Genomic DNA, 24,505 nt, shown 5'->3' on the forward strand with positions numbered 1-24,505 from the left:
GCTTTATCAAGGAAGATGTATACACGTAGGTTAACAACAGGTTAAATTAAGGAGAAATATAGTAATATCATAATGATTTTACAAAGAAACGTTGCATGGAAGAAAACAATAACTAAGCGTTAACAATAAACATAAATATACTCTCTAATGGAAGTAAAATACATTACTCAGATAGACAATTGTTAATTAGGTGAATTAGGCCTTCGGAGGATACCATAAAAAAACGCCTAGAACTCGAACTCGAACCTATACTAGTGTGGAAAAAAGTTAAGTGTATATATAATAAAACAACTCTAACCTATAAATTATTGTGGCTATATAATTAATTGTAGTTTTAAGTTCTTCGATAGTATATGCATTAGATGTAACATAATGTAAAAATAAATATTAAAACATAACATTTTTGTTTCATTATTTTATGTAGATTAGAATGTTGTTATAGGTCTGAGCCGTTTTGACAGGTCACTTTTGCCACTACTAGTTTGAATATACTATATATATTATATTAGATACATATAATATATATATATATATATATATATATATATATATATATATATATATATATATATAGAACTTCTTTCGAATAATAAGCGTATACTTTTCCTTTAGTTCAAATGAATTTCCCAATTTACGTATTATTCTTAACTAGCAACCCGCCCCGGCTTCGCACGGGTGCAATGCTGATACTAAATTAAATACACTACAGAAAAAATATGAACGTTGTATATAAAAACATAGCGGCCCGCCCCGACTTTGCACGGGCATAAAATATATATGCCTATGTCACCCAATGAAAACATGATTAAAATCGATCCAGTATTTTTGGTTCATTCATTACTGCCCTTGGCCTGCACGCATTAAATTTGGAGTAAAACAATTCCTCTTCCCCTATACTTACTATGAAGATTTCCTGCTATCTTTGGAATATCTAAATTCATACAATTTTTATTACATTACTCATTTTTAAACGCAAATTTTAAATTTGTAATATCTCCGAAAATATTTGTTTAATTTACATGCTGTAAGGAACCATATTGGTCTATATTAATTGCACACTGTATTTAAGGTACTTAATTCGATAAGGATTAATGCCGTTTTGCTTAAAATAGCTTCGTAAATAAGCCATTTTCTCACGTAAAAGTAAACAATAAAAATGGTTAATATGGGTTATCCCTAAAAGATAAACATATACCATCGCGGACTTTTTTGTAGAACTTTTTATGGTGTACAATACTGTAGTACATTAATTTGATCTAACTCGTAGGGTTAGGCAGCGTTTTTACTAATTGCTAAATAAGCCTAAAAAAATAGGTTAATTTACGACATCACGTTAGAAACCTCTAAATTTAGCAATGTTCCCTTAGTATATTATGCATGTATTATACATATAAACCTTTCTCTTGAATCACTCTATCTATTGAAAAAAACCGCATCAAAATCCGTTGCGTAGTTTTAAAGATTTAAGCGCACATAGGGATATAGGGACAGAAAAGGCGACTTTGTTTTATACTATGTAGTGATTGTTCAACAGTCGGTGCAATGAGCAATAAGTATTTCTTATGACAATTATTGTATACAAGGGATGAACAGAATAATATGAATGCTTTACATATACAAAATTTTTAAATATTAATAAGATGTTGAGTCACTATTAGCTTTTAAAACAGCTAAGATACGTCGAGGAATAGTGTTTCAATAGTTCCCAACGGGATGCTATTCCACTTTGGTACCAATAATATATGAGATAGAAATATACTCCTCATTCTGCTCTAAAACTCCTCATAACGGTTCAATTATAATAACACGATATTCTCATGCTTTTCAAGCCAAAACTCTACCCTTTAGACTATGCGTATGGCCGCAATATTATATTGATATCGGAATTGGAAACAATATTCTAGTCATAGCAATAACTTCATCATTGAGGATGTGAAGATATTAATTCGCAGTAACCCAATCAGTGAGGTGTATGAGAGGACCAGCTGAATACCAACCCATGCTTAACTGTAGGAAGGAGACAGTCCGGATCGTAGGATTTATTTTAGGGTTTGCAGGAAACAATATAAACAAGGAATCATCGGACCATACCACATTCTTTCAATCATCAAGTATTCCGGTTTTATTATCGTTGAACCTCTTCTTACTCAACTTAGCGCTGGCTTCCATTTTAAAGGGTTTCGGAATCGCAACATCCATGAGTATAAGCGGAGCTCTTCGCCGATGATGATTTATCATATTTTATGTGAGCTGTCACTATTCTATATACTATCGCTCGTAAAACTTTATAAATTTTTCACTTCACTATATTCAGAAATCACATATTTCACAGATCGCTTGCTGCTGCTTGCTGTAGCAGAATAAATCGTATAACACACTGATATATGCCCCACAAGAATGGAAATTTAATTCGTTATATTATTTACACGGAAGCAGTGTTGACAAGATGTATCAAGATATCTAAATCACCCTCTAAACTGTATATCTATCATGAAATAAATAATTTTGTCCATGAAATTAAATCGGTTGCTTCGTTTTAACGTTTTAGGTAATCACATTTGGCTGATAAGCGAGTACATTGGTGTGCAATAACGTACAATAATAATAATATTAGTTCTAGACGAATATCACGCTGTACCATTTTATTATAAACGTAGTGTAGGGAATCGATTACTACAACGGCAGCCGGCTATATTAAATTTGTTAGAATCTGAGTTAAAATATAGTTGCTAGAAGGAGAAGTGTTCAAAATCGGAAAGCATCATTACTTTTTTTAGGATCTGTCAACAAATATCACTGCTACTCACTTTTTCTATGGACTAACTCTCGTTTTACAATTTCGACGCCGATTTGGCTCAATTATATTTTTATGAGTAGTATTTTGTTAGTTTTTAATACTGTATACATTGTTTTACAAAACTTTGAGCCAGATAATGAGTAAGGAAAAAAATAATTGAGATTTTTTCATGTTTTTTTAATATAAATTTCACGGCACTAGTGATGTAAGTGGATGCATCAAAACTTACAGGTTAATTTCACTCAATTTTTCACTAGTCATTAAAGTTGTATGTGGTCTATCTTTGTTTGTGACGACAAAACCTTTCTAATATATCATTTCTGGTTATATGATTTAACAGCTTGTTTCAGTTACATTGGTTTCTGTTAGTAGAAAGTAAAATTAATAGTCTGGACAGCTTCGAACAAATCATGATGTACAATTCTTTTCCAATTCCAAGTTTCCTTGAAGCTTATTCAGACTTCTGTCACGATATTCTTCGCACATTATTCTCATATATGATGCGTTCTATCGACCGTCATCAGTGCTTTAGAAAATAGCCTAATTTTGTTTTCTTATCATTTAGTTTTTCTTCAAAAACTAATTGATGTGAAAGCTAGATCTCTAGCTTCTTTTCAAACTCTTTTTAAGAACAATGTTTGGTAGCGGTAGTATGCAAAATATAATGGTACACTTCAATATTTCATTTTATTCACTAATTATTTCAATTGTTCTTCATTATTTCAAGTAAATTCATTATCGAATTTCTGACGCTGACGTTTACTTCAACACTCGTCACTGTACAGATCATTATATTTTCGATGAGCTAAAAGATGAAAAACATGATAAAAATAGAATTTTGGAAGTATCATTGTCAAAGCGCAATAACCGATCTTTTATTTCTGGAATATTGTAGTGAATGCCGCTTTTCAAATGTGCTGCTATAGTATGGTTTCTTAGAATATGTGTTACTGGAGATATACGACTATAAATTATTTTTTCCAACCTAATACTGTTGTTAATTTTCATTGAATATCAATTCATAGAATATCCGTTGATTGAATTAAATAAATTAATTTAAACGCATCAAACCAACTTGAATATTATTTTTTAGATGATCAACGCTACTCAATTAGAGAACAGACGCTGGTAGATGGAATGGTCTCAGAGCTAGGTAATCTATTTATATTTCCACGTAAATAATTTCAAACCTGACTTGTATTCGCAGGTATCGAACATACCATCAGGCAAGATACTGGAATATTCACTTGTTCAGCTACAAACTTATACGGAAGCGACGACATGAACATCCAGCTCATCGTTCAAGAGATACCTGAACCACCTCGCAATGTCAGGGTTATGGACCAACAATCCCGATCGATAGGCATCTCTTGGACGTTTCCTTATGCTGGGAATAGTCCTATAACAAATTATGTAGTGCAGTACAAACTGGGAGCAGGTAATATGATTATTATAACTGTATCCATATTGAGGTAGTGAATTAACTTATTGTAAAGTTATAATGTATACTTCATATAAAATTTAGTACTGTGCATATGTTATTTCTTTCCATTAATTTACATTAACTATAAGACAAGGAAAACCAAAATATTATAATGATTGATAAAACTTCGTTGGGATTTTTAATTGGAGTTAATTCAATGTATTCATGCCTAGTTTTTAAAATGTAGATTTTGGAAAAGTTTATCTAATTTAGCTGAGTATATTACTTTTGCTGCACAAGCCTATGCTTATTTTGTTTGCTAGTAATACTGTAGATCTGTGCTTATTACGAAACCTAAAATGATGTTCTAGAATAATATTTCTTTTTTTTCTATTGTCAAGGTTCTTTCTGTAAAATTTCCCAAAAACATTTATTATCAATAATAAACTTAAAGGCTAGTAGGAGGTGACCTCTTCATCTCATACTAGCATCTCTACATATTTTTTATCTAATATAAAAGGAAATACCATCTTTCTTAGACATCAATCATTCCCCATCGAGCATTTTTTAAATTGTGTGTGTTATAATGTTAAATAACTTGTAAATAATCCGTGTTTATCCTAGAAAAATCATATTGGCACTTAATTTCACAATATTTCTTGGCCTCTGAATTATATTAGTATATTTTAGACTTCGAATAACTCAGTGCTGACCAAAGATTTGGGTTAGTTTCCAGTAAGATTTAACTTTACTGAAATAAATCTTGTTGAAGATTTTTACCCAAATTTCGGGACCAAAATGGAAAACATATTCCAATAACCTCAACTACTTCAAGGCCACTAAAAACCATATCTGTTTGACCTATTTATAAACATTTGCAAAGCCAAAGCAGATATACAATGAATTTAATCCAAATCAGCATCAATATCTTTCAGAATAAGACCTATAAAATAATACTTTAATTCAACAAAATTGTTTAGGTGGATCTTGGAAATCTAAAGATTCAAAATCCCCAAAAACCATCTGGGTCCTCCCATAGATATTCTTAAATTTAACTCATACGGATTGCCTCCGAAACCAAAACACTGAATTAACCACGACTGTAATAGAATTATTGTTAATTAACACGGGATATTATAATACATAACATATTTACCATCACTGATAGAATACTAAAAAAGTAATATTTTCATAATCAGAAGCTTGGCCGAACCAACCTGCGAAAATAACGGTTCCTGGTGCCCAACAAACTGCGAATCTGTCCAACCTACGTCCAGCTCAGGTGTATCATTTACGAATACTGGCAGAAAATAGGTTAGGTTTGAGTGAGCCCAGTCAGACCGTTCAAGTTAATACCCTTGAAGAAGGTAAGAGTGCATAGTTTGTCCCCTGTTGAATCCTACATATTGTATATGAATTATAATGTCATCAAACCTTTTTAGTACCAAGTAGTGCACCAGTAGATATTCGAGCCGAAGCCAAAACATCTACGGAACTTGTTGTAACATGGGAACCGCCGCCTCGCGAAACCTGGAACGGTAACCTGCTCGGATACCATGTCGGTTATCAGGCCTTGGAAGAGGACAACAAGAGCCTAGCCCTCAGTTATATATTCAAGAGCGTCGAAGTTCGACTACACTATGGCGGTGAAGCCATTCTTCAGGGTCTTTCCAAGTTCACCACATATAGCATCATAGTTCAAGTACTTTTAATAATATTTCCATCAATACATTAAATTTGATTGTTTTTTAATCGAAAAAGGCTTACAACAGCAGGGGTTCTGGACCAGCAAGCGAACCGGTAACAGCGAGAACCCTGGAGGATGCCCCAACTTTGCCTCCAGAGAATGTACAGTGTTCGGTACAAAATGCTCAAAGTCTTCACATATCGTGGGAACCTCCAATGGCAGAAGGAAGGAATGGTATCATCCAGGGCTATAAAGTGACTTATCATTCGGTAGGAGAGTGGTATGGTACGTTGAATTCAAGTACTAATGGACGCGGGCCAACAAAAATATACACCTTATTGGTAGTTTTAACTCATTCTTGTGTTTATTAGTATGGTGATACTAAAAATAATAATAAGAAACTCGTATCAACATCAAAAACAAGTTTGAAATGTCTATTACTGTATTATGAAAATACTTATGCTTCATTGGTTCTTGGTCATCCAGTTCACATGAAGAAAACTTTTTTTTATTTTGAAATTTGTTAATATAATACTAGAAAAATTAAACACCATTAACTCCATCATGAATCGGCAACATTTACCGGCGTCTTGGAAACACGCATATATAGCGGTTAATCACAAGAATGGAGCAAAATCTGATTACAGGCCCATCAGCCTTCTCAGTGCCATCTCGAAGCCTGCCGAGAGAAAAACATCATTCCTGAAGAACAATTCGGCTTTCGCGCTCACCACTCATTCATCCATCAGGCTACCCGTCTAGCCGCACACATCCATCACGCTCTTGACCAATGTAAAAAGTTTGGAACAATCCTTCTGGACCTAACCAAAGCCTTCGATATGACAATTTGGTCGCAAAATGTGTGCTGTTAGGCCTCCCAGAAGACCTAACCGCTCTCATCAAGTCCTACCTATCGGACAGATCTTTCCAGGTCAAGATCAGAAAAACACTTTACAGTCGAAAACAAATCAATGCTGGTGTACCTCATGGTTCCCCGCTGACCCCAGTTTTATTTAACCTCTTTATTTCAGATCTGTCGAGATCATTGACGAATCGATCGAAGACCACATTAACGGCGCGTTTTACGCTGACGACACTGCTTTCTTCACGGCCTCCAGGTTCGAGGTTACAATTCAAGAACGTTTACGGAAGCAGCTCGATCATGTGGTCAAGCGATTCAAATTCTAGATGTTGCAAATCAACCCCCTGAAAATACAGGCCATTACTTTCCATAAGAAGCGTTAAGCACTGCGCGTCTCGCAACTTAAGATAGACACCGTAACAATTGCATGGCTGGATAACGTTCGGTACCTAGGTCTCCACTTCGATCGACGGTTCGATTGACATTCCCAAATCCAGAAAGAAATCCAGAAAGGTTCGGGGATAACAAACCTGCTAGCTTCTCTGATCTTCCCTTCCAGCAGACCCATCTCCATCAAATACTTATTTTACACGATGTTAATTCGGTCCGTACTCCTCTACGGATCTAATGTCTACTTCAAGTTTGTTACACCCAACCAGGTGAAATGGCTTCGAGTTTGCCAAAATAAGCTCCTCAGAAGAATCTTAAACGCTCCATGGTTTTTCAGAAATAATCAAATTCATGGGGAGGGAAACTGGCACTCCAGAAATCAAGAACTTCATATCTCAATCATTTCACAAACAACAACTCAGCTTCTTCTTCAACAAGTTCTTCTGAAAATTGCTTGTTATCGAGCTGGTCGATATGCTGGGAGGTTAGGACCACATCACCGTTAACCTCCCCTTTTTCCAGGCTGAAACGACCTCCTCCGTCGCTGCAGTCGTGGTTTTTAGGTCAGAACAAAAAAACAACTAGTCAAATTAACTAACTTTTATTCTATCCTATAGGAGACTTGAACGTTGTCTCCATGCTGACTCCATGTTCTACGAAAGCGGTTTACAAATTATCCTTGTTTTATATTTCAAGAGATCAAGATTGATATCAAAAGCAATATTGGCCATATTGCACAGAATATTAGAGACCTTAGTGCTGTGCTGAATGAAATATTTCTAAAAACACTATGGTTGATGATGGTTTTACTTATTTCGGAAGAAAATTCGTTGATATTCGTAAATTTATATTCATTTGATGTTGAGCGAAGGAAGCCTTTGATATAATTTATAATATATTTATATTTTTTATAACATTAACTAAATTATTTTTATTATTAGATAATACTTAATTTCTTAACAATAGTTTATCTGTTTTGTTACACATTTAATACTACACGGTATTATAGAATATTTCTTGGTAAACTAATGTCAGAAATTTTGAGTCACTAATACAAGTCAGATCATTATAATGCAATTTAAACTTTTCAGTTAACCATACTTAATTGTTTCAACTTAAAATGAATATATATATTCTAATTAATTATTATTAGTATAATATTTTTCTTGTATTTCTTGACAAAATACGCAATGTTCATTCTTATAAAGAATATTTCTATATTTCTTGTATATGGAATATTTTATGCCGCAGTACAGCTTATATATAGACAATTATTAATACGTAGTGACATTGATAATTTTAGTTTGCTTATCTTATATGATGTTAGTACATTTTTAAATATTGTTTTTTAAATTATAATCATTTTTAGATCAAGATTCTGAGAGTGTAATAATATTTTATTTTAATCAGATAATGACGATCAACAAACGAAAATTATCAACCAGGTTAGAACGACCATATCAGGACTGAGAAAGTTTACCAACTACAGCATCACTGTGCTGGCTTACACTGGTAGTGGGGATGGTGTGCGGTCACCGTCTGTCTTTTGCCAAACTGAGGAAGATGGTGAGATCTAAATCCTCCAAATATATTAGCAGCTAATATTTTTATTAATTTAGTTCCGTCTGCTCCATCCGACATAAAGGCCGTTCTAAGTGCTCCTAATAAAATACTTGTGTCTTGGTTACCACCAAAGTTTAGCAATGGACCATTGACGGGTTATACGTTTTATATGAGCGTAATGGAAGATGGACAAGAAGAAGGAACTCATAAAAGGGCTTTGAGTCCCTTTACAGATATGCATGAAGTAATTCGGGCCCATGACACGTCAACTTTACAATTCTGGGTGACTGCATCAACTAGGGTAAAATAATTTTAAACATGTTACTTTTTATCACTATAACACTATTTTACTAATTATACTGTGTGACAAATTGTTTTGTTCTATAATATTAAATAAAACGGCTTTTTGTAAAATTGTACCTGTCCAATATAAAAACTTAAATGTATTTCTTGTAACAGTTACCAATTTGAAGACATGATAATTTAAATTACTGTACATAAATAAAGACAGTATAAAAATTTAAAATCATATTTATTTATATTATTAGTTTTATAAATAAATAGTAATATATATTTATAAATAGACAATGAATCAAATTAACTCAGGTTTAAATCGTCAATAGAAAAAATGAGCCATATATTCCGAAAGAAAATGACGAAATATTAACTTTACCTCTACTATTCTTTTTAAGAATAGTTGAATCCTCTTTCGTTATAAACCAGAAGTAATCTGCAAAAATTACAGTATTATATCTTCCTTGATAACGCTCTTCTATCTGTTTTATACACTGGTGAAAGCTTTCACATTGTTTGTCACTCGCCAATCCAAGATTAAGGAGAAAAAATTAACTGGGAATACAAGAAATGTATTTTTATAGATATTCTGCACCCCATCGTTTTACATAATTAACTAAAACTCGGCATTTTCAGCTTATTATCCAAAAGATTACCTAAATATTTATTAATTATTTTCTGTGGAAATAACCAAACCGCTAACATTTTCTCGGTAAGATTTTCATAGAATTAATTTTTTTTTTAATATATTTTTCCTATTTGTGGGCCAACTTTTGTTGGCTTAGAGAAAACAGTTCTCAAATACAAAAATCCTTTACCATTTTAATCCATGGCCTTGACAACATTTTTTTAATAAACCAAATTTTATTATATGTAACAGATCAATTGAAAAGTCCCCGGCAACAAACGGCAAAATTAGTGTTTTTATTCAACATAATTCCCTTCAAGGGTGATACACTTTACATTTCGATACCATTCTTGTAGTACGATTTGTCCTTCATTCATCGAAAATTTCTTCCCAGCTAGTCGCTGGGGGTCAGATCTGGAGAACACGGTGTATGAATTCGATGTAGAAGCAATTCGAAGCCCAATTTCTGGATTTTTGCCATCGGTTTCAATGACTTGTGACACGGTGCACTATCCTGGTAATGCAGTACTTTCTTTTTCTTCAAATGCGGCCGTTTTTCGTCGATTTCGTCCTTCAAACGGCCCAATAACGCTATGTAATAGTCGCTGTTGACGGCCCTTCCTATTTCAAGGTAGTTAATGAAAATTATTCCATGCGCATCCCAAAATACATACGCCATAACCTTGCCTGCCGACTATTACGTTTTCCCACGCTTTAGAGCGGGTTCATCGTGTGCAGTCCACTCGGATGACTGATGAGTGGACTTCGGAGTGAAATGATGGAGCCATGTTTCATCAGTTGTTACATATCGACGCAAAAACTTGGTTTATTACGCTTGATCATCTTCAAACACTGCTCCGAATCATCAACTCGTCGTTGTTTTTGGTCAAAAGTGTGCTCGCGCGGCACCCACTTTGCACACAGCTTTCTCATGCCCTAATTTTCGTGAATGCTATGATGTACATGTTCATTTGATATCTTTAAAGTGTCTGCTATTTCATTCAATTTCAATTTACGGTAATTCAAAATCAGTTTGTGAAATTTTTAAATGTTTTCGTCGATAACAACCCCCTTTGGGCGTCCACTGCGTTCATCATCTTATATGTATGTTAAGGTTGGAAGAATCAAATTTTCTTGTGGAATAAGAGATTCATATTTAACGTTTGATTTACCATAGGCAAGTTCAGTTCTATTTGGCCAATTTTTAACTTCATAGTGGTTTTTGATGTCTCTATTGTCCCACAAATAGAGAAAACAAAAATAGTTCATGGAACCACCCTGTAGTTTCCGGTTGTATTCTTTGTATTTGGTGAGGTCTAAAACTAGTTTAAACGTATTCATACGTTTCTTTTAAAATTACTTATTATGCAATTAGTATAGAATAATATCGGCTGTTATTGTGGAGAAATAGAGCATTTAAGCGTAAATAATATTCACACTATTACTTAGGAACGTGACTTGTTAGAAGAACCATACTTATAGAGAGTGTTTTAATAATAGAATAAGGAATTCAAAAAACGTAATCTTATTTATGTTAGAAAAATTGTGTCATACAGTGTTTTGTATTTAGTGTCTAATTATTTATTTTGTGTTAGTCATTGTAAGATCAAAATGTGTTTTTATAAAAAAACGGTCAGTTCAGACTTGAAATGGGTAAACAAAAAAAACAATTCCAGTTTATTTATGTTTGTTTTTTAAAGAGAATGTATTAATATAATTTCATAACAGTAATCCATGATATATACGCTGCTTTGGTCCCTGATCTGTTGTCACTTTTTTGGTGATACTACAATTTTTAATTGTAGAATTTTATGGTAAGATTTATAAATAAAAAATTGAGCCACGTGATTTCCCAAAAAATTCTTTCAATTTCTTTTTTTTTGGTTGGATAATACACTGGATCTCATAAATATGAGATTGGACATTATGGTACAACTGAAGACGAAATAAAACAATTAGTGCTAATTGTAATAGCCCCAATAAATACTTCTCATTTATTGAATGATGATTTATTGTTAATATTTAATATATATATATATATATATATATATATATATATATATATATATATATATATATATATATAATTTTATTTTCGTATGATTTATTGGTTTTACTTACATGTTTTATTTTTGTTCAGATAGGAGAAGGAGAAAGTACCAAGATCATAACTGTCACACCCTCGAAGAATGTCCCGGCAAAAATCGCCTCCTTCGGCAGGGAGGTCGTCAGTGCTTGGAAGCAGGACATCCTCCTACACTGCAGGAAAGTGGGAATACCGCTCCCCTCGATCAATTGGAGAGTAAACGACAAATCATTGGAGGTCGGAGGAAGAAGATTCATCATGCCCAACGGCACTCTGGTCCGTTAAATGTTATTAATGCAAACCTCTTCTATTATTTATTATAATTTATAGATAATAAAAGATATCCAAAGTGTCGATCAAGCCAACTACTCATGCGCAGTGGAAAACCAGTATGGAAGGGACGATATCATTTATAGCTTAAAAGTAATCGTACCTCCAGAACCACCAATATTGAAAGTAGTAGACTCCTTTACCGATAGCCTTCATCTAAGATGGTCTGATCAAGGTAATGGTGGTTCACCAATTTTAGGTTATGTAATCAATTATAAACGAGATCACGGTGATTGGGAAGAACTGCAAATACCGGCGAGGACAGATGATCACATGCTTCGGAATTTATGGTGTGGAAGCAGGTAAATATTTTATAGATACAAATACCGCTAATATCATAATATTATATTGTCATTATAACCAAATTATATTCATTCTAATCTATTCATTTATATATTTAGAATCACTTTGTTTTTCTCAATATCGAAATATCATTGCTTGTCGAGCAATGGGAAGAGTTTTCTGCGGTTTATTTTTACTGACGATAAAAAAACTATCTACAATAACAATCTCAAAAGTAAAAACCTATGGGTTAAGCCAGTGAGCCTAGGGATGTCGAAAAATTATCGATATATCGATATTTTTGTAAGCCGATATTTTTCCCTATTTTTTCAAAAAAAATTATTTTTCTTATACATTATAAAAAACTATTTAATTATTTTTTATAAACTGTAAAGGTTTTGTGTATTTTGCTACTTCATTTTAAAGGTTTTTACTTAATTGTAAGGGGTTTTTATAACATCTTTATTTGATACGCTTAGTACCATCTTAATTTACAATTAATTTAGTACTACTGTTGTGTTTTACTTGCATTAATACACAACCAAGACCAGTGCGAGAATATACATCAATATGTATTCCTCAATTATTAAATTATAACTTATAGCTATAGTTTACACTCAAGGTATACACTTTTTATAAGTTCCTATGGTTTTGTTCGCTTCAATCTCCTGACATCCTGCGCGTTGTCCAGGAGTTGTATTGCTTCCACGTTAGTATGACTTAATAATTTTCTTTCGTATTCCAACGCGAAATCTTGGATAACTTCGCAAATCCACTTGATTTTTAGGTCATCGTGCAGTTCTTCCTTGGTTACGTAGCGATAGGCATTGTTGTTTTGTTGTTGATTGTTGTTGAATTGATTTGAATTTTTAGTGCAACCCCATATTTGCATCCCATAGGTCCAAATTGGCTTTATAATTGTATTATAGATCAACCTCTTTGATTTTAGATCAGGTTGAGAGTATCTTCCGACTAACCTACTGGTTAGTATCGTAGCTATAATATAAAATATCTAATATTTGTTTTATTTTGGTTCTAATGTGTTTTGCTTTTTATCTAATGTGATGTTTCCAATTTAATCTACTGTCAAGATGTATTCCAAGGTATTTAGCTGATTTTGCTGATTCTGTATTCAACCAAGTATGACGTCTTTTGTTTACCACTTGTTTAAATGCAGCATGGCTTGTCGGGTAGACTTCTTGGTGATAGTGATGGTGATTTCAATGATAATTTGCTTTTTTAATATGCTTTATTAGTTATTACTACGCACTTAAAACTATGGCTCGTCTAACATTTGTCGATTTTCACTAATGTAAAAGGAAGATATTAAAAATAGGGCTTAAATATGTATGAAGGAGAACACAAGGAATTAAAACATGGTAGTAATTGATAAGAAAAAGAAAAACATATATGGTAAACAAAATCAGGACAAATTATCTAAACAATCTAAAAGATGAAACCATCATAATGCAGAAGATATTCAATGACTGATTAGATATTGAATCGATTTATTGAATAAATTGTAACAAACAAAATATAAAGATAAATGCGAAGGAAATGATAAAATAATAACACTGGCAAAAACAATTAAGCAAAAAAGAAGAAAAAAGTTGCTCAAATCTGTAAAACAGTTGTCTCTATAATAAGACTAATATCTAAGACTGATCATCATTATCATCATTGTTATCTTTACTTATCGTGCGACAGGAGACTAATTTTTTCACCAAGTTGTGCAACTCCTAACAAGCTGCTGGAACTGTCTTGTATAATCCAAAAAGGCCTAGGCAAAACTATTCCAAAAATACTGCCCCTTCCACTCGAACTGTCACTCATTTAAATTAATTAGTAAAACGAATAATATTAGATGTCACAAACGAAACTTGTCTTTCTTTATATTTGGAATCTGGATTTTACTTCATTCCAAGAAAATGTGAACATAAGTGTCTGGATTTATGTTGAATATAGTGGCCGCTCTTTCAACTATAACAAGGCCTCTTACTCTCATGCTTTATTCACTATGAAACAAAAAGAAAGAACGAAGATATAACTTTTTGAATTAATATAAAATAAATTAAATCCCGATATATAAAAAGAAACTCTTACTATAATACATCTCTGCGAATACGACAAATAGTAAAACAGATATTTAGAATAGAAAAATAATTCTACTATATTAATAAGTTAACAGTAGGTGTAAAGATTTTTTTTATTTCAGATATCTTCTTTATATCACTGCCTTTAATCGAATAGGAACTGGATTACCTAGTGATATAGTAACAACTCACACCAAAGGAACAGGTAAATATACTAATATGAACATTGGGAAAAAGTAATTACAAGTTTTTTAAGAATAAATATTTCTAGTAATACTTATTCAGTGAGTGAAAAATTATTGAGTGCTTAAGTAAAGGCCAGTTTCGGAATTTGTTACGTTTTCGGTCAAGAAATTTTGATATTAAAACTGACCATGACCGAAGAATCGTTGGAAAATCTATTAAATTCTTAATGTAGACTAACACCACCACTTCGCTGTGGAACTAAACATCAGCTATAATTTTTTTATTATTTAATTAATACATTGTTACTAGTCGTTTCCGTCTAACCTACAATTTGTCTTTATGCTAACTTAAATCTAGGTATATAACTAGGAGGACCCATCGGCCCTAACTCAGTCTCTGGTGAAATAATGTTTATACATGTCACTGCTGATTTTTTTAATATATGTACCTCACTACACAACACTACACAAGATCAGATGGTTTGTTTCTTTTGAGTCTGTGTCCTGTTCTGATGGTATCCAAAAGTTGCAATATTTCAATATTAATATGAGAATGGAGTCTTTCCTCATGCCCCCTTGTAATTCTCTTGATTTCTTGACTGACTGTGGGTATCTGAAGGTTTCGATGTAGGTAATCAGTCCTATAGTATTTAGGTACACCCATAATACCTCTCAGGACTTTGTTCTGAAAAAATTGTATTTTATAAATGTTACTCTTGTATATAATAACAATTTATTATGTACTGATTATTGTGATTTTCTTCCAATTAGCCAGTACATTTTCCTATATTTCAATTCCAGTTGTTTTCTTTTCTTCTTTATATGTTCCTTACAGAGAAGTTTTGCATCGAGATTCATTCCGGGATATTTAGCGTTGTTGCTATATGGAATGATAGTGTTATTTAATGTTATTGGTGCTTGTACGATCTGTTTATAGGTGAACTGCACATGTACAGATTTACTTTCATTAATTCTTATTTTCCAAGCTTGTGTCCAATTATTTATATTGTCACTTGCCTGTTGTAATTTTCGTGAGGCTTCTTCACTATTGTCTCCGACAGCTATAATCGCAGTATTTTTCAGTCTTTAGGTTATATTGTTTAAACTATTTTTATTTTCAGGTGTTCTGTTTTGTTGCCATTTTTTTCGTAATTTACGTTTTTCAACTACCATTTCCTTCACTTCTTTTGGATCATTAATTCCTTTAGTTGTACTCTTAATTTTTGGAGTATTATTCCAAGCAGCTTGTTGAATATCTACTACGAATTTTTCTGCTTCAAGATTTAATTGTTCAGTTATCTTGAGGGGTACATTTAGTTGAATTCGTTTGTACGATTCTTCAGTAAATCTTTCCCAGTCTGTTCTCTTGTTTGTTAACGTTGGATTTCTTTCTATTCTTATTATATATTGACGCTCAACGTCAGAATCACTGGCGTATGATCTGAACTTAGCTAAAAATTTTCCTCTACTTTTATATAGTTGGATAGCTATAAAATGATTATAAATTATTTACCCAAGATTTTACAGTAAAAAAGCTTAACATTTTGGTTCTATATGAATCAGTAATAAAAATGAAAAATTGCATTAATGAGTGAGTGTAACAAAATGAGTCACTAAACAAATTATTGCAAGCGATAAATGTCGATCACATAAGACGATATTGTACGAGAAATACCAAGGTTGAAGCCCAGAGAAGCTTCACAAAAGCTTTCAAAGTCAGCATTGAAGGTTATAAATGTTGTTGAAGTGTTTGATGGAATTATACAGGATTACCTTCCAGGCCAGCAACAAATATTCTTAATAAATCTAAAAAAAATGAGAGAGACTGTTTTGGGAAATTTTGGTGCATCCATAGTATAGCCTAAATCCTGTTCTGTCAGTCCACACTTTTTCTAGGTTCTGTCAAACTTTTAAGAACGTGTAAAATCTGAAATTACTGTCTCCCTATTATTGGTAATTAATTTATATCTATATGATTATCACATTCCTGTTCTTGTTATTAGTCTATGTGTACCCGTAATCTTAAATACCAAATTTCAAATATCTTGTATAATAATAATCAATATTAATGTTTTATAGTTCCCGTTCAACCGAAGCAATCACAGATGTTGACCATGAACGCCACTGTAGCAACAATTTGGCTGGACTCTTGGGGAGATGGAGGTTGTGGTATTCTCTATTTTTCAATATTGTACAGGTATGTGGGGACATATTAGTATATCTTCTATATCTGTGTAATACATGAAATGGGTATGTTTCTAGAGCTGCGCATCATAGCGCTTGGATTACAGCCTCCAATCACATCAAGCCAACGGAACGTATCTACAGCATCACAGATTTGGTACCTGCCACGGAGTATCGACTAAAAGTCTCAGCTCACAACAATGCAGGAGATACGGAAATGGTTTATAATTTTACTACATTAACTTTTGCTGGAGGTAATACAAAATTATTTAGTTATATATTATTAATTTATATTCTAATCATTTTAAAACAATGTTTTTAAAAAAATGTCATACTGAACATGAATCCAGTTTAATTGTGTTGAAAATGTACAAATGAATGTTCTTTTTTCAACATATATTCTGGTATATTTGTTTTTAAGAAATTATGAGACAGTCTTGCCAATTTAAAAATGTTTTTAGTCGTTCCTGAATTGTCCCCGCCTGTTTCGCATTCTGTGGATCAATCCTTCTACTTTAACATGAAAGTGATGCTGCCCATGTTACTCTCAATTGTTGTCCTGGCCTTGTTGATTGCGACGCTATTCTGGAGAAGAAGTAGGTATCGTTTAATTAATTTTTTTCTCAAAAAATTGGGAATAATATTACATAATGTTTTACTAGTTTTATTTATATGTTTTTGTCAGCCTCAATGAATTAACAGTTTGGTCTCTGGGGAATAAGTACTTCTTATAATAATTGTTATATACATAATGTCTAGAAAATCACTTTAGCAAGTAATCACCGCTATAAAATATCTTATTAATTAGATCTAATAATAGTAGACACATGTAATGCTGCTTATAGGCCTGGTACGAAGGACAACGACTGAGATTCGGCATTGGATACCGAACATTCGTTGGCCTTCGATGAAAGGTACATATAGTCTACTCAAAGTTTTTTAGTAATGCGTCATGGATATTTGTGATGTTGAAACACTGCAATGTTGCCACATCTCTGAGTTTTAGTTTAGTTTGGCTTTGATATACAAGAAAATTCTAATCTAAATAAAATAATTGAACAAAAATGTCATCAAATATAATTTACTTTAACATTATAGTACATCTAATATATATTTATATTTCCGAAGGACTTAAAACTACATTTAAGAACACAGGTATAATAGTTTGTAGGTTAGTTCCACACCACCCATGAGGTAGAGTCTCTAGGCGCATTTTTTTATGTAATGGTATCCCCCTGGAGGCTTATTCCACCTAATTAGCAATTGTATATCTGAGAAACGTATTTTACTTTTATTCCAGAGCATAATTACCAATTTACGTTTTTACGTTTAGTTCTTATTTTCTTCGATGCTATGTTTACTTGTCAAGTCATCTTGGTAACACTATATATTTTATTTCTTCTGCTACTATCTGTATACACCATTATTGATAAAATCAATCACTTAATTATGTCTATTGTATTTACCATATCTATAAAACAGTTAGTATTCATTCTCTCCTCATGCCTTCTAACCTGGACATTGTTTAATTTTGAACAGTTACAATCAAATCTATGCACACAAACCTTTCACGCACTACAATACCATTTTCTACTGTTATATTCAATTAATTATGTGCATACCTTTAGTTGTTTCCACTCTCATCACTCGGTCTCAGGAATTTCCAGCAATGCACAGCATTAACACATATCCCGAAAGTTTCCTTCAGTCACTTTCATTTTCCGTCTCACTGTCCAATTCACTCATTAAACTGTTAATTTCTAATCTGTCTAAAACATGTTCCTCTGTATGTCTTATCGTGTTTATTCAAGCCAAAGGTGTTATGTTTGACAATGCTTCCTTCCAGTTACCCAGAGAGTTTTTGATAGAATATCCTTCTCGACTAGCAATATATCTGCAATTAATTATTAATAAATATAATCACCAACAAAACCTAATCGAATGCTGTTGTAACTTTTACCTTCTTTCCTCAATTTTTCTTGTCTTTAAACTTTTTTGTTACAGTTTTGCCAAGAGTACCACAACGAACCATTTTAAAATATTCAAGTTTCATCAAGATACACAAAGTCAAATAGTTTATCTTCCTTGGTCCTATTTTACTCCTTTAAAAATTGAATTAATTTTGAGGCAATGTCTGGAACATCCATTAAACCTCTCCGAGGGTTATCTTTACACTATTTAAACCCTATATCCCTCAAGAAGCTGTATGTCCTCAACTGTTGTAAGTGCGTCTTACTAAATGTATACTTTCCAGAAAATTTTGTCTAAAATAATTTTATTAAATTATATTTATATCGATAAAATAGTTTGTGTACTTACTGTTCTTATACATTTCGCATATGTATTTGGTCTTGAATAGAGCCAATATCAAGATGGTCAATATTCGTCACCCACTTTATATATAGACGGGTTTTCTTGCGTGAATCTAACGTATTATTCTTCATTTTGTAAGCGATGTTATTCACAGTACCCACAGTAATATTTAGCGCGGAAACAACCCGCTAAAAAACATTTTCAACAAAATTATAGGGACTTATACTCTCTAACGGAATTTACCGACAAAAGAGCGCCTCCATTATCTCGTTCCTTTTCGAAATAAGCTATTAAGGCCGCAATCAATTTGTGACCCTGAATATATATTGTTTTCGACATTTTCAAACAAAGTGATATAATATATTACGGAGCCACTTAAAATTGAACAAAATAATCAAAGGGCTAAAATAATGTTTTTCAGTTTATAACCTGTAGTAATTGTATGCATGCAATATATCTAGTATGCAAAATTCTTGAAAGCATTAGTGATAAGAGGTTTTAACTCTTACCTATAGATTTTGTGGCTGTATAATTAACTGTAGTTTTTAGATATACTGTAATGTTAAAATAAATTATATTTAGTAACATTTTTGTTCAATTATTTTACTTAGATTAAAATTGTTTTGTATGTTAAAGCCAAACTGAACTAAAACTCAGAGTTTATGCGACAACATTGTAATGTTTCGACGTTACAAATATCCTTGACGCATTACTAAAAAACTTTGAATAGACTGTATGTATTCTTACACAAGATCAATACTGAAGTATTTCCTTATTTCTTCATTTCTCATCCTATCCATTTTTGTTACATTTCTAACTCTTCTTACGTATTTCATGTTTGTTGCTTGTTAGTAATTTGTAATTTTAAAGTATCTTGATCTTATGTTGTCTGCAATGACTGTATTGATATATATGCTATATATTTATTTTATTATCCTTATAATTTTATGGCTTTCACCACTTTATTCTAATATTATCCATAGTGTCTCATTACTCTATATAAGTTCTTGCTTATTATGATATGTAACACTTGCTAATAAAGACTAACTAATTAAGGTAATATTTTACAAAGGAGATCACTTAATGAAGTGATGTTCTTCATGTCATGTATATAATACAATCATAAAAAATATATATTACCCACTGGGCAGATTGTTTAATAACTAAGGATACAAATCTTGACCCATTGTTATTTCGTTCTTCAGTTTTCTCAGTACACTCTTTAATTCTTCAATTATTATTTCTAAAATAATCATACGGTCCATGAAAGCATGATTTTCTAATATATATTTGTATCGATATATTCCATAATACAAAAGCTGATATTTTCATTCATAGGAATTGTACAAGACCGTAATTCTCAAGAACAGACTCTGCACGAGTCACCGTCTATCGCCCAGATCCAAAACAAACAGAACCGCGACCAACAGTACCTGGCGGTGAGGGCGGGTCGCGGACCCCAACCCCTCGACATCGACGACACCTACAAACCGGAATCCTCCGACTACATCGAAGACATCTGCCCCTACGCCACCTTCCAGCTGTCGAAGCCCACCTACAGTGAGAGCTCGTACAGCGGCAACGTCTACAGTGGACCGTACCATTCGGTACGCGGATCTTTTGTTTATCATGACGTAAAACCGCCACCTATCGATAAGTTTAAATTAAGCCATGTAAGTTTTACGATTTATGTTTTCGATTGGATAACGTGTTGTCTGTCGCTTAATGTACGTCGATGAATATCAAATAGTCTCGTTAATTCGGCACAATAAAAAAGGAGAGATGTTTGATTATTAGAATATTTATATTTATGGAATCATTTATTGTCTTTAAAAAGGCACTTGTTTCATGATTCTTATCGTACGGATTATCGCAGTAGTTACATCCACAATTAGAACACGCCAAAAAATATTATTTTTCGCCTGACAAGCAATGAAAGCGCGATGTTTTCGCGATGCATCTACAAATAGTAGATTCATCAACTGCTAAACTGTCGAAAAGATTTTTAAAATTTTGAGCTGGGTCTTCATCCAGTACGTCTTGCAAATCATTGTCTTCGAACCTTTCTGACCACCCAGGTCGTTCTTTGTCATTAATATCATAATCAACACGTTTAAATTATTGAAAATCAAACAAACAATTAGAATATGATGGAGTAGCGTTGCCACTAAGAACATTTGATGGGATTCGTCAGCAGATAATTTCTAGTGAAGCCACAAAAGGAATAAATATCGAAAATATGCATAAATATTGAAACGATCGGATTTAACAGTTAGATTAGGTTGGTTAAGCTGTGGATATCCGTCATCAAAATACATGCAAGGACCTAATATATTTTTGTATTAACTACACAATTCTTCTTGATTCTTCTAATGGTTACAATATTTAGACGTACCAAAAAATCAACATTTTTTAGACTTTTTTATGGAATTCTGCTTGATTTTATTATACAGATATTAAACGGACATTGCATATATATTATTCGCAAATTCAAGTCTAAGACGTCACCCCCAAACTTGATTTAGAACTAGATTTTTGATGATTCATCTTCCAAGTAAGTCCAGTTTTGTCTTGTAATTGTAAACGATATGCTATTATAGAGACTTTTCGTGTCATCTATATTTTACAATGTAAAATGATATGAGAATGTATATACCGTATGAGAGCTTATCCTGATAGAGAAGAGTCTCGACTCTCCGAATATATGTTTATCTAATCATGAAGTAAATATCCAACTTTTAAAAGATTGTGAGATAGTTCTCTTTCTCTATTCTATGTATAAATGAGTAGTAAACCCTTGTTATATAATCCACATGATTCATAGATAAATGTTCAATATATAATTCGTTATAATTGTTATCAATCCATCCTTAGATGTATTGCAAGGGGAGTATTTCTAAATCACTTTTTAGGCAGCTATTCTAATAGGTGATATCTCTAGAAACACTCATTGCAAACTCAAGTTTTCAGCAATGTTTAATATTGTGTTGGTTATTTGTTATTTTTTAATTGACTTCTTCTTTTATAATTGATTGATGTTGGTCTTTTACGGTTGTACATTTTGATATACCTAGCTTCTTTGTTAGAAATTAGTGAAACTTACCATAATTGTTATTTTATATCTAATTTATGAAAGATATGCTTGGATATGTATGAGATCTAACTTTAAGTATGAAATAATTTGACTAATTCTTTCCAATAAAACATAAAATGATTGAAAATTGTAATTGCTGCTACTATTTTAAAGATATTAAAAGAATTGATAATTTGAGTAAGACTGGTTTAAAAAAAAACTTCAAATGACATAAAAATATCTTGTTTGCTCAGGGTCAATAACTAAGGCTTCTTGATCGCTGCTATTGCGATAACATAAGCTCTAATATGCTTTGTAATTTTAATGGCTTAGAAGAAATATTTATATATATATATATATATATATATATATATATATATATATATATATATATATATATATATATATATATATATAATATTAGGGAATTATAGATAACTATGCTCAAAGAAAAGATAAGTAAGTTTGGTTTTCATAAAAAGTTTATTTGGTCTTTATATTTTTTTTTTTCGTTATGATTGAAAAATTATATCGGCTAAATGGTGACCGAGATACGTTGTGCAACTTTCGGCTCTTTTTAAGGCATTTTTCATGACATCCTGCCATATCTGAGGCTGAATTTCTTCAATTTCGTGACGTATATTGAGCTTATTCACATAAACTTTTGATTTTAAAAAACCCCATAAGAAAAATTCTGGTGCCGTTAAATCCGGAGATCTGGCTGTCCATGCTAAATCGCCACTTCGCGAAATTAGTCTTCGTGTAAAAACGTTATTCAATAATGGAATTGTTGAACGAGCTGTGTGTGCTTTGGCCCCATCTTGCTCAAACTACATGTCCTGTTGTCCTTATTCTTCCATTTCAGGCACAAGAAAATTTCGAATCATGTCTTGGTACCGTTCAGCAGTAACAGTAACGGCAACACCTTGGTCATTAAAAAAAAGGGATCAATGATGTTTTAAGCATGAATACCAGACCATACAGTTTGTTTTTAGTGGGTACAATGATGTTTAATGAATTAAGGATTCTGTGGTTCCCAAAACCGACTGTTCTGTTTATTGACATGGCCACTGAGAACAAAATGGACTTCATCGCTCATCATCAATTTAGACGAAAAATCTTCTATTTCACCAGACAGTCTTAGGATTGCATTACCGTACTCAACTCGTTGATGAGGATCTCTCGGTAGCAATTTTTGGACTAACTGAATTTTGTACAGGAATATTTTCAAATCATTTTTAACAATTCGCCTTAAACAGCGTGCAGAAATGTGTAATTGGGAACCACGTCTTCGAATTGGTGTGCAATCAAAATGGTAGCGGGATCTTTGGCCCACCTGTTCCAAACCATTCGGAATTATTTAAATAATAAAAAATAGTTTAACAAAGCAGGAAAAAATCTTCATCATCATATCGATAGTCGAAAATCGAAAATGTGGATGTAACAAATTATATTTTACTTAAAAGAAGAAATAGTAATTATTATTTTAGGAACAAAGACATATAGCAAAAAGTTATAGTGTATCCTTTTTTAAAAAAACGATTTTACTAACCAAATTAATGTAACTAACCGAGAAAAATTTAATTCTGTAACTTTTTAAGCTTACACACCTACTACTTAATTATAATTTCAAATTAAAATGTAATATAAGACGCTAATTAATTAGTTATCATTGTTTCAGAACAAGGAGCCTGAATATACGAAGGTGCGTCGAAAAGGTGGGAGATTAAGGGATCCGCATTCGGAGAGTCAAGGTTAGTCTTTGGTATCGATTATATATTACCTAATGGGTGTTGGAAAAAATAATTTCAGCTTTTCTTGGTGATTTTCGAAACTAATTTCTTTATAAATATATTCTAAAAACTAATCAATGATATATATGTCGTTGTGATCGATGACCTTTCACGGGTTCTTTGGCAAATCCATAAGTCTGTCACTCAGAAGATTTGGGGTTTACAGTCATTTGCTGTCTAATCTAATCTAGCTTTCATTGACCGCAATCATTCACTTAAAAAAATAACGGTTTTCATAAAATTCATAAATGGAACCTCAATCCATTGAATTTTTCACTGTTAACTCATGTGGAACCCAAACATCGAGTATCTTTTGGTATCCAGTCTTATATAATTAACTCAAGACTGTTTTAGGGTTGATGTTTAGTTATATAATAAAATATCAACGACTGTTAAACAAATAGTCATGGTGGAGTTACTTTTAATACGAAATTTCCTAGAAAAAATGAACAAAACAACTCCGACACTGATATTAACTTAAGCAATCATCACATATATCATAAATAACACAAAATATTTGAT

The 24,505-nt window shown here is 32.4% G+C and overlaps 1 protein-coding gene across 1 annotated transcript in view; it reads left to right on the forward strand.

Annotated features, from left to right (window-relative positions):
* Dscam4 (Down syndrome cell adhesion molecule 4) overlaps positions 1–24,505 on the forward strand; it is a 253,476-nt gene that overhangs the window by 219,420 nt on the left and 9,551 nt on the right. Inside the window, exons 16-30 of the mRNA XM_076411320.1 lie at positions 3,891–3,950; positions 4,005–4,235; positions 5,420–5,587; positions 5,663–5,922; positions 5,982–6,192; positions 8,570–8,725; positions 8,779–9,023; positions 11,785–12,006; positions 12,061–12,362; positions 14,558–14,640; positions 16,700–16,817; positions 16,883–17,058; positions 17,266–17,400; positions 20,456–20,790; positions 23,872–23,944. Of these exons, the coding sequence (XP_076267435.1) occupies positions 3,891–3,950; positions 4,005–4,235; positions 5,420–5,587; positions 5,663–5,922; positions 5,982–6,192; positions 8,570–8,725; positions 8,779–9,023; positions 11,785–12,006; positions 12,061–12,362; positions 14,558–14,640; positions 16,700–16,817; positions 16,883–17,058; positions 17,266–17,400; positions 20,456–20,790; positions 23,872–23,944 (2,775 nt within the window). The remainder of the gene's footprint in view (positions 1–3,890; positions 3,951–4,004; positions 4,236–5,419; positions 5,588–5,662; positions 5,923–5,981; positions 6,193–8,569; positions 8,726–8,778; positions 9,024–11,784; positions 12,007–12,060; positions 12,363–14,557; positions 14,641–16,699; positions 16,818–16,882; positions 17,059–17,265; positions 17,401–20,455; positions 20,791–23,871; positions 23,945–24,505) is intronic.

This window comes from Rhynchophorus ferrugineus, unplaced genomic scaffold, assembly GCF_030347505.1.
Source record: "Rhynchophorus ferrugineus isolate W39M unplaced genomic scaffold, kcgeb_rfMv2 rfM8, whole genome shotgun sequence".
NCBI lineage: Eukaryota > Metazoa > Arthropoda > Insecta > Coleoptera > Curculionidae > Rhynchophorus > Rhynchophorus ferrugineus.